The sequence below is a fragment of the Elgaria multicarinata genome, chromosome 13 (genome assembly GCF_023053635.1).
Source record: "Elgaria multicarinata webbii isolate HBS135686 ecotype San Diego chromosome 13, rElgMul1.1.pri, whole genome shotgun sequence".
In the NCBI taxonomy this organism is placed as follows: Eukaryota; Metazoa; Chordata; class Lepidosauria; order Squamata; family Anguidae; genus Elgaria; species Elgaria multicarinata.
In genome coordinates this window covers 23,044,137-23,056,156 of record NC_086183.1, presented here as the reverse complement: position 1 = coordinate 23,056,156, position 12,020 = coordinate 23,044,137, and the positions used below count along the sequence as shown (strand labels likewise).

The 12,020-nt window shown below is 45.5% G+C and overlaps 1 protein-coding gene across 1 annotated transcript; it reads left to right on the top strand.

The window, feature by feature from the left end:
* The first annotated feature begins 1,016 nt into the window (after positions 1-1,016).
* LOC134408207 (sulfotransferase 2B1-like) lies at positions 1,017-8,536 on the top strand. The gene is made up of 6 exons (XM_063140381.1): positions 1,017-1,155; positions 3,865-4,073; positions 4,443-4,569; positions 5,718-5,812; positions 6,931-7,111; positions 8,427-8,536. The coding sequence occupies exons 1-6, from the start codon at positions 1,017-1,019 to the stop codon at positions 8,534-8,536; spliced, it is 861 nt and encodes a 286-aa protein (XP_062996451.1).
* The last annotated feature ends 3,484 nt before the right edge of the window (positions 8,537-12,020 follow it).

Below are 12,020 nucleotides of genomic sequence, written 5' to 3'. Positions count from 1 at the left end.
CTGCCGAGGACCTAGATGGCAGGAGCTGAATTTGGCATGGCCTATGATTCAGGGCTGCTCTCACACAACCCACTTTCACCCCACTCGTGTCATAGGCAAATGCCTCCATATAACTGATGTGCTCTTTAAATATATGCATTGCTGAGATGGGACTGCAAAATTCATTTAATCAGCTCTAAAGAGAGGACACTGCCAGCCCATTTATTTCTCCTGACTCTGGAGTGTTTTTATCATATCTAATGATGCCAGAAGAACTTTGGAACTCTAAGTACTGATGCCGGAGTTCCTGTGTTCCCTTTCCTGTGCCAGCAAAGTCCAAAAGTAGTGGATGGGAGAGACCGTAAAAAGCAAGCTGAATTCATTGGTGAGTGAGGAATCATTTGGGGCTATTGAGGAGGGGGATTACGTGTTGGTGTGGGGAATGAGGTTTGTCCTCTTTTAAAGTCCAGCTTGTCTGGAACCGTGAGAGGTGAGTTCTCCACTTCCTGAATTTAGGGAGACCATCAATTCACAGAACTGCATTCTGCATTTTAGGCTTTGTGGAATTGTCCTGTAAATGCCAAGGGCTCATGCAGAAGGACCCCTGAGGATTGTCTTAGGGTCTGGGCAGGTACATATGGGAGGAGGCATTCCTTGAGGTAACCTGGCCGCAAGCCGTTGGGGGCATTGAAAGTACTGTACTACTACTCTCTTTTATTTTAATGGATTCTTTTATTTTTATTATATACACTGTAGTTTCAATTTAGAGAAATTGATTTGTGCTTGAACGGCAATTTAAATGGCAGTTTTCATTTGCTCAAAAGAAAAGAAAAGAAAAGAAAAGAATGAAAATCCACTAGCTAGCTGAGTAACTGGTGTGTGTGTGTGTTTACAAAGGCTTACCTCCCTCATCCCCCCTGCCACCACCTGCCTGAGACCTCTTGGCACCAGACGCCTCTGGAAGGACACCAGAGGTGTCTGGTGACAAGATTGCTGCATGTCTCTCTATTTCTCTTCCAGATAAGGTTTTTCCCCCAATGTCATCCGCACTGTATTTCACCCACAAGGGAATCCTTTTCCCCAATAAAGAGTATGATGTGGAAACACTCAACTTTGTGGAAAATGAATTCCAACTGTTGGACGACGATGTACTGAATGTTACTTATCCTAAATCAGGTCAGTGGTGCTGTTATGTTCCTGGACTAGTAGTCTTACATGGGCCCAGGCTTGCATGATAATGTGTGTTATTACACTTATGTCAAAAGTGAAGCATGCAATAAACACTGAACAACAATATATTTTACCTCTTCCAACCCACTTCATGATTTACAACTTTCATTCCTTATATCCCAGTATCAGAGGCTGTAAGCTTATATATACCAGTTTCTGGAGGACATGGTCAAGAAGGTGCTTTTGCTTCCATGTCCTGCTAGAAGGTTACTGGTTGACCACTGTGTAAACAGAATGCTGGACTAGATGAAACCTTGGTTTGATCCAGCATGGCTCTTCCTATGTTCTATTCATGGGCAGTAAGGCTACTAGTCATGATGATTGCTATACCCACAGTATCAGTATGCTTCTGAATAACACTTGCTAGGCAAAATACACAGGAGGATGTTATCAATTATTATTATTATTATTATTATTATTATTATTATTATTATTATTATTTTATAAAGCGCCATCAATTTTCATGGCGCTGTACAGAATAAAACAAAACAAGACAATCTGCTTTATGGCTTACAATTTAAAATTTACGTAACAGACAGGGGAGGGAGGGGAAAAACCAATAGGGGTAGGGACATTAAAACGAAATATAGACTAGTATGACCACGCTACAGTTAAAAAGCTTTCGAGAAAAGAAATGTTTCCAAGCGAGATTTAAAAACAGAAATTGACATTGTGGTCCGCAAATGCACTGGAAGAGAATTCCAGGCATAGGGGGCAGCGAGCGAGAGATGTGGAAACTCTTGGGCAGGTAAGAGACATGGTGTTAATGGAGCGGAGGGCACGAGCAGGGCAATGTGGACTTCCCACTGGAGCAACTGTCAGAAAAGATATTTGAGAGAAGGGGAGAATGTATCACACAGAGAACAGCAAAAGCTTCAAAGTATAGCAAAAGCTAGAAAAGTAGGAATGAGTGGAATTATTTTCAGATACATTCAATGTCTCACCTGTTCTGTATTCCAGTGATTTTAACATTTAGTTGTTATATAGAACAGGTATGTCTTAATTATGTGCTGTGAAATCAGACATGTGACCAAGGCCATATTTGGGTGGGCACGTCCCGTTGTGGGCTGGACATGTTGGGCGTGGCCATGTTATCCTCCTTTTTGGTTTCCAAATTATGGTCACCCTACTGGTTGAACACTGTAGGAACAAAATGCTACACTAGTTAGGTCTTTGCTCCGATCCACTAAGACTATTCTGTTCTTATGACCACCAATGCACCATAGTCATCTCTAGTTTTTCCCTAGATCTGGATTTGCCTCTATAGCTAATGTATGTCAACCCACTCCCTGCCAGAACGAAATTTCTCTACACCCTTCAGGCTTTCTTCCTATCGTACAAAGTTCTGTGGACAAAACAAAGTAAGAACTTAATGTTAACAAAACCAAGAGTGAAATAAGGGCATTTGTTCACAAATGGTCAGTAAGAGGCCCAGTGTCTAGAGATGCTCTGTGTGGGCAGTATCCTGTGGTACCCCTTCACAGAGCAGATACTTCATAGTAAATGGGCCTAGTTTACGTAGGACTGCCATTGGGTACTGCCCTATATTTGCTTGTACCATGACCTTACGATAGGTGGCAGCAGAAGACATAAGAAGAGTCCTGGTGGATCAGGCCAAAAGTTTATGCAGGCCAGCATTTCCCCCCCCCCCCCCCATAGAAGCCAACCAGATTCCTTTGAGAAAACCACCGGAAGACATCACTCTCTTGCTTGCATTCCATTGGAACAGGTATTCAAAGGCATAATGTCTCAAATACTGAATGTTGCATCAAAACAATTGCATCAACAAAATCACTGGAGGAAACAGCACTACTCAGTCCTTAGAATGAATATTATTATTATTATTGTTATTATTATTATTGTTATTATTGTTATTATTATTATTATTATTATTTACATTTGTATACCACCCCAGAGTCAAAGCTCTCTGGGTGGATTACATAGGACAACACACTAAAAAACCATATTCAACAATTTAAAATCACAAAAACATACAAATTAAAATCACATAAACGTACAAAAACAAACTCAAGCTAATTACATATTGCTAAATGCCTGGGAGAAGAGAAAAGTCTTGACCTGGCGCTGAAAAGTTAACAACGTCGTCGCCAGGCAGGCCTCTTCAGGGAGATTGTTCCACAATTGGGGGACCATCACAGAAAAGGCCCTCTCATTGCCATCCTCCGAGCTTCCTTCAGAGTAGGCACCCAGAGGAGGACCTTCAAATGCTGTACCTTTTTTAAGGAAGCAGGAGGATCCTGAGAAATGTTGAACAAAAGTCATCCATCTTTGAAAAGAAGATGTCTATCCTGACATAACACCCCTGTTGACATCTCTGAATATTGATTGCATTACAGACAAAGATGAGCATCTCTTCAGTTCTTTATTCTCCTTGCTAACATCTTTCCTTGCCGCCAGTCAGAAAGGTGTATGCTCAATTAGACATGACTATGTCGACTTGGTGATGAATTTAGGGAATCCTGGCTTTGTAGAGTTTTAAGTAGCTCCTAGGTCTACAGAAATTCATTCCAGTTCTTATGATTTTGCATAGACAGGGAATTATGTGTGGTCGGTGGAACGGAAGGTGAAAGTGGGTAAGTAAAAAGGGTGTAGGGGAAGAAGAGGCAACCGTATGATTATTGGACTCCCTTCCAGGTACCAATTGGATGCAGGAGATTTTGGGCTTAATCTGGCACAATGGGGACCCATCATGGGTTCACAGCTCGTTTGTGTGGGACCGGTCACCATGGATAGAAACTACTGATGGTATGAAGATTGCCCTGGCATCTCCTGCACCCAGACTCATGGCTTCTCACATGCCATTCCAGCTTTTCCCCAAGTCATTTCTCCAGTCCAAGGCTAAGGTAAGACAGGAACAATTCTCACATCAAGCCCACCTTCACCTCCTGCTCGTCTAGAACACAGATATGGGGAGTTCTGAGTTGACTCACCTTCCATTCATAGGAAGCAAGGAATTTATAGGAACCATTTATAGGAAGCAAATACATTCTATGGTTCCATTGCCTCTGCCAGTGTTCCAAGGCTTTAATAGTACTCCTGGCAGCTTTTTCGCTATGATTCCCAGGAAAATAATTCTTGATCGAGGTCCTTAGGGTAATCCCAGTTAAAACCGTAATGCACACGGCATGTTCCATTTGCAGAGCATTTGGAGCTTCTTTGTAACAGGGGTGAGATGCCACCCTCTCACAATGTCACCTTTGCCTCTCCTCCAGGTGATCTATACCCTGCGTAATCCCAAGGATGTGCTGGTCTCACTTTACCACCACTCCATAATCTTCAAAATATTCAAGGACCCTGGAACTGTGGAAGAGTTCTTGGAGGAATTCCTGAGTGGGAATGGTATGCAAAGAGGCCATTAAACCGTCTTCCTCCATTTGGGTTGTAGCACTCCTCCCCCATGAGAGACTGGGGGGGATCCGCACATCACTCCCAGAGCGCTTCTATGTGGTCCCAGTGCACCCCGAAAACTATAGAGTGACTTCCCTGTAAAAGAAATGACGAAGAGCCGTCCATGGCGCCGCCGCCGCCGCCGCTGAGGAGAGCTCTCCGCCGGCGAGGAGAGCTCAGCAAAAGAAGGCGGGGTGAAAAGTGGAAGAAGCTCTCCACCCCGCCTTCTTTTGCCGAGCTCTCCTCGCTGGCGAAGAGCTCTCGTTGTCGTCGTCGGTGGCATGGACGGCTCTTCGTCGTTTCTTTTACAGGGAAGTCACTCTATAGTTTTCGGGGTGCACTGGGACCGCATAGAAGCACTCTGGGAGCGACGTGTGGATCCCCCCTCACTGAGCAATATAACCACTGAACTCCCCTGCCCTCCTTTACACCGTAGTAGAAGTCAGCAGTTGAGATTTGTAGCTGCAACAGTGACTTTCATTTGATTATCTTGTCTTCTCTGAGGAAATCTTGTGCATTTGTCAAAAGTGGTGAACTGGACCTGTTATTGTATTTATCTAACACTGTATATTTGTATCCTGCCCTCCACAAGGCCACAAGCCTGGGTACATAGAGTTGTCCCATGTTAGCCCTCAGAATAGTGGTGTGAGCTTAGAGGTAGAAATATTGACTGCCACAGACTAGTCCAAAGCCACTCTGTGTTTCTCATGACTGAGTGAAGATGGGAAGTCCAGTCTCCCCTGGGCTGGTCCAGCACTCCAGGTACCACACCACGAAGGCTTTCTTCGTACTCGATCCTCATAACGTTATCACAGAACGGTAATTCCCAACAGGGCAAAGGGGAAGGAAGGGGAAATGTGCCATGCTGCTGCTGCTCCTGCTGCTGCTGCTGATTTGCATTTGTATACCGCCCATAGCTGAAGCTCTCTGGGCAGTTCACATAATTAAACTGGTGGAGGGTGGAGATGGCGAGGCCTCAGTTCCAGTGCTGTGTGATGATAATGCATATCCACCTCTGAAGGCAGGAAGTGTAACCCTCCTCCACCCCCCGGCCCTCGGACTGTTGACATGCCACTTTTGGCTCTGCTTTGCTCTTCCAGTGGTGTATGGTTCCTGGTTTGACCATGTGAAAAGTTGGCTGGAGGTGAAGGGGAGACCCAATGTCTTCTTTAACAGTTATGAAGAGCTGCAGCAGGTATGGTTTGACCTTTGGCTGTATACACACCCATCCTGGCTTACGTTGTTTCTTTACTTCTCCAAGTGAAAGTTTTTTAAAATGGCATGCTGTTGAGTGCAGAGAGTCTCTAGGAACGGAAGAAGAGCTGTGCTGGATCTGGAGAAGAATCCATCTGGTCCAGCATTCTGTTCACACAGTGGCCACCCAGCTGCTCATGGGAAAGCCACAGGCAGGACATGACTGGAGCAGCACCCTCCTGCCCCTGTTCCCCAGCAACTAGTGTACATAGGCATCCTACCTCTGATACGGGAGATGGTACATAGCTATCGACTAGTAGCCATTGGTAGCCTTTCCCCTTGCTTACACTGTCAGCTGTTTTCCAGGGTTCCAGTTAAAAGCTAAAGTTTCACCTTTTTACGTTAAGCCCCAGGGATTAGGTTTTATTTAGGTTCAAATGGAGCCCATCCCTCTTGTACCCAGGCCCAGACATTTCCCAGCACCTTATAAATTTGATGCCTTCTTCTCAACACCACCATCTCATCCACACATTGAAACTCCTCAGTTTTGCCTGCTTAGATGGCCCTGTATATAGAACATGGAGCATTTCAGAGAAAGCTACCTTGGTAGTACTGCATTTCATCCTCCTACTTCTAATATTTATTGCGGTTTCCAGGACCCCATGTCTCGGGTACCATCCTCTGATTGGAGTCCACCAGGGGAAGAGCCTTCAGTGTGGTGGCTCCCCTTCTGTGGAATTCCCTGCCTCTGGAGGTCAGGCAGGCGCCAGCTTTGTACTCCTTTCGGCATCTCCTGAAAACATCATTATTCCAGGAAGCCTTTCCTTAATGTCTAGCCATTAGTCATTGTTTCTGCTTCCTTTAAAATCTGTTTTAACTGTTTTATTCAGTTTTTATTTTCATTTTATCTTGTACACCGCTTTGAAACTTTCAATGGGGAGCCATATATAAATATTGTAAATCAATCAATCAATCAATCAATCAATAAAAATAATTATAAACCACCACTACTGACTCCACCTCAGCAATGTCTACAAAGCTATGTAGATGGTGTGTGATGTCCACAAGCCCTGCAGCAGGCGGACAGTTTCCTAGCCAATCTGCTTGTCTCTCCGCCAGGATCTGCGAGGCAGTGTGGAGAAGATCTGCCTTTTCCTTGGGAAGGAGCTGAACAGCCAGCAAATTGATTCTGTGGTGGAAAATGCCTCCTTCCAGAAGATGAAGGACAACCCGAAGTCCAACTACACCGCAGTGTCAGATGACATTTTAGATCACAAGAAAGGGAAGTTCTTGAGGAAAGGTAAAAGCAGAGCGTCCTGGGTATCTAGTGTTGCCACATGTGCATTTGCTGGAGGTCAGGTGGCAGATGGGAGGCAGGGAAGGATGCCCCACTGCCTTGAGCTTCCTCATACGTTTCCCGCTCAACTCGAATTAATGGCGAAGGGTTGCCTTTTCATGTGCCTGTGGTGGGAGGGTCATTTGTGTGAGATGGGCACCCCTGCATCCCAATCAGATATATTCTGAAGTGATAAGATTCTTCTCCACTGACAGGTGGCCCTTTCTGAAAAACCCAGGTGGAAAACGTTTTGTTTCCTTTGAGAGGTTTTGAAATGGAGGCACTTGGCAACCTTGTTGTTGTTGAGATTGTTGTTGTTGTTGATGATGATTTCATTTCCCAAATTTTTTTAGAACAGCAGACATAGATGCCTCATCTATGTCTTCTGTTAAATGCCTGGGAAGAGGATGGTCGTTACCCAGCACCCAGATGATGACAGTGTCAGCCCCAGTTGGGTGTCAATGCGGAGCTCATTCCATAGTCAGGGCAGCCACCTCTGAGAAGGCCCTCTCCCTTGTTCCCACCTTCTGAACCTCCCTTGTAGCTGGAAATCAGAGCGGGGTCAGTTGTTGATCATAGTGCAGTCTTAGGTAGACCTGTGCTGAAAGGAGCCTGCAAAATGTAAGATATATCGTATTTGTAGAATTTCTGCAGAGGCCTCTTGGAAGCGGCAATATGAGAGAGCAATCGGGGCCTTCCCATGGCATTTTCTCAGCCTGCGGGGCAAAGCACAGGGGAGTGTCCACTCTCTGCATTCCATGGAAAGAAGCTGCCTAGACTGGCAGTTGAATCGGACTTGAATGCTGGCAACCAGACAGCCTCCTCCACCACGCTTGAGAGCAGCAAGCCAGCAAGACATTCCACATGATACACCGAGCTCTCTCCTCCATCATTTTGCCAGCAGCTTTGCCAGGTGCAGAATCAGCGGCATCAACACGTGTTGCCTGAGTAGTTTGTGAAACTGCCTGCTTACTCAAGCAAGCTTTCCCAAATGGTGCTCTGTGTGAGTGCATTTGGGAGAAAGCTTTGATCTGACAGCAAGCTGGCACAAGCCATTAAAGAATACACATAGGACAAGCACTGATGGGGGGGTGGCTCAGAAGGACATCATAATAGTAGGTGGTGGATCAGCCAGGTTGGAGGGCTGCCCCTGCTGCCGACCATCATCCACATCCTTCCTCACTCTGCCTAAAGGTAGGGTCAGCCTTTAAAGGGTCACTCATTTCTGTTTGCCGGCTCAACTTCTTTGCATTTACTGCTTCCTCTTGTGGTCTTCTAGGGATCGTCGGGGACTGGAAGAACCTCCTGACAGTGGCACAGAATGAACGCTTTGACCACGTTTATCAGGAGAAGATGCGGGGAGTGAGTGCGACCTTCCCATGGGACTGAAGGCCAGACTGCAACTTCTGCTGTTCTGTTTTCTTTCTGTCTGTGCCTCATATGGCTCAGGTTCCTTCTAATAAATCATTGGGCTGTATTACCAGGGTAGTGTTATTTCTCCAGGTGTGAAGGAAGCTGAGCAGGAATTTCACAGTCCAAACAGGGGAGGAGAGCAAACATGCCCAAAGATGCATGGATACATTCTATGTTCAATTCTAGGCTCACTTCAAGCTTAGCCTTGCTTGCCCCTCAGCTGTCTGCGTGATGTCACAGTGTGGATCTACACTTCTGCTTATATCGATTTTTTGAGCCCTTGTGACGTTGTAAGTTGTATCGCTACCTTGTGTATACCGTTGCTCAGTAGCGTTACTTACCTTTTCTTGTAACGTTGTTGCGGAGCACACTGTTCGTTGCCCCGTTGTCGGTGTTGTTTCTTCTTCTCGTTTCTCTGAACCTTTCAATTCCCAAACTGTCCTTTCTCTGCACCTCCCACTTCCTTGTTTTTGTATTTTATGCGCCTCCCTAGCTAACATTCCTTTATGCACATGCTCTTAATTCCAACTCTTTGTGGCGGGAGTTCTTCAGAGAGAGTGGTTTGTGGATTGTTGGAGTTGTCTGTCTCTTGAGGAAAGTGTAGGAATGCCTGGTGAATGGAATGTGTTAAATCTTTCTCATTTTAAAAACATTATTTCTGTGGTATTACATGCAACCTACCTTAAGTGAAAACTTTTTTTGAAACAATATTTTTATTAAAGGATGCGCATATGCACATTTCTAATTTAATTTATTTTTTAAAAAAAATTAAATTAAGGATGCGCATATGCGCATATGACCCGCCTGTCATTGGGGGTGCTGCTGCTGGTGGGACCGAGAGAAAGGCCTTGTAATTATTAATGGGAAAACGTGAGATGCTTTGGAGACTGGTAATGGCCCAGCCACATGAGTATGGCTGAAGTGGGAATGGGGCATGTATGTCTGCATGCACACTCCACCTACTTGGCTACTTCCTCGATCTTTATGTGTTTGGTGTGAAGATTGGAGAAAGGGTCTTGGAAGTTCTGTTGGCCTGCCGAGGACCCAGATGGCAGGAGCTGAATTTGCCATGGCCTATGATTCAGGGCTGCTCTCACACAACCCACTTTCACCCCAGTCGTGTCATAGGCAAATGCCTCCATATACCATACTACTTTATTGTTATCCATAGATCCATGAGAAAACAAGAATCAAACATGAAATCATACAGTTAGAGATATTATCAACTTTCATCTAATACACAGAGAGCTCTAATCCTGGCCGCCACTGTAAGAAATTTAGCAACAGCCAAAGTTACTCTTGAGGACTTGTCTTCCAACAGAAACTTAACATAAAATTTGTCTGGACTTCTGGACAGTTTACTCAACAATGGGGTGATCATAAGATGGCGGGCCCGATTATAAAAGCTACAGGACAGAAGGATAGGCTCCATCGTCTCCACTTCCATATTCTTACAGGGGCACCGTCGTTCCTGATGAGGGACACCAGCATATCCGCCCTGAAGTAATTCAATAGAATAAACATTGCATCTGGCCTTGGAGAAAACTATATGTCCGGGAAAGCCGCCAAATGGCTTGACAAAGAAAGATAAGACCAGCCGGTAGCTAGGCAATGAAGGTGTTTATTTACAGAAGCTAAACAGTGCAGGGAAAGGAGGGGAAAATGGGGGTTTGACTGCAAAAGTCAAGAAACAGGAACAGTTCAAGGAGCAGGCTTGTAGAGTAGTCAATGTCCAGTCCAAAGTCAAGGGAGCGTGGCAAAGAGGACATTCGATAATGCAGTCCAAGTTCAAACACAGCCAACAGTCAGCGACAAACCAGTAACACAGTCCAGAGTCAGGGGCAACAACAGGCAAGACATAGTCACAAACCAGTCCAAGGTCGAAGCAGGAATCCAGAGTAGGCAGACGTGGTCACAGGGTCCGGGAATCAAGACAGGAATCAGAATCCAGGCGTTCAGGAACAAGGCACGAGGTCACAAGAGCAAAGGCTTCTGCCAGAATGCTCAGATAATCTCTGACAACTTTGCATGGCTCACAGCTGCACTTTTATCCTTAGTCAGAGTGCTGAGTCATGGCCTCTCAGCTGATCCCTAATTGCCTGGTGTTTCTGGTGGAGGCGGCGAGACCGGCATCTGGTTGCCTTCTCCGCCTGCAACTGGCTGAAACCAGGCTTCTCCGCCTCCTCCTCAGACCTCTGCGGCTCCTCCATAGTCTTTGCTGGCATCAGGCCCTCAGAGCTAGCAGAGGTCCCAGCTGGCCTTGGCTCTTCTCCCTGAGGCTCTGCCACAGTATCTGCCAGTCCAGCCTCCTCACTACCTGAGCTGGGCTTCTCGGTACTAGGTCCAGCCTCTGCCACCTCCTCCTCATCTCCAGACTCCATCTCTATGCAGGGCATGACACTATACAATATTTAGCCACTGACAGGTTCTTTAGATAGTCAGCCAGCTGAAGAGGCCCAACGTAATGAACATGCAATGCACTGGGAGAGCAAGAAACATAAGAGCGAGTACGTAAGTCACAGAAGGCTATATCCCACAACCTTTGTTTGACAGATTTAAAAGCAAAATTCAAGCCCAGATTAAGGAGGAGGGATGAGGAGAGACCGATTGAAGCTGCCTTCCTGGCAAGAAGCTTGGACCAGCTATTCACATAGTTGTCCTGAGTCAAACATGAAAGCAGACCTGAGCCCCTCCCAAAAAGACTAACTTCCATCCAAATTTTTAAGGCAGACCACAAGCCCTAAGCGAAAGAGAGCTTTCCCTGGTTTCCAACAAAAGTACGGAATTAGGGACACATTTTGGAAGTTGAAGAAGGGTCCTCAAAAACCTTGTCTGTAGCCTATCTATCTCAGATGTTCACCCCCCTATCCAGATGTTGGAGGCATATAAAAGCTGGGCTGCAGACTTGGCATTAAACACTTTGATAGCAGACGGTATAAACATCCCCCCTTTAGTAAAGAAAAAGCGTGTTATTGCGCCTGAACTGACTGAAGCTTTATTAAGGGTGGCCGATCTATGGGCACTCCAGGACAGGGTATGATGGAATAACAGCCCCAGGTAAGAGAATTTTTTCACCTGTTCCAGGATATGCCCATCAAGGGACCACCGAGGTTGAGAAAATCTATTTTCAAAGACCATGACTTTAGATTTTTCAAAATTAATTTTCAGATTGTTGGTCAAACAAAAGTTGGAGAATTTAATTAAAAGATGTTTCAAACCAGGTCAAGAGCGGGAGAGAATAACAGCATCGTCTGCGTAAAGTAAAATAGGAATTTTCCTTGCGCCAAGTTTGGGCAAATGTCCTTCATGGTCAGACAGGGCCTCCTCAATATCATTTATGTATAGGTTAAATAGCGTAGGTGCTAGGATACAGCCCTGTCTTACTCCTCTAGACATAAGAATTTCATTTGAAAGCTGTCCCTGTGTGCCACATCTAACTCGCATCCTGCTGTCGCTATAT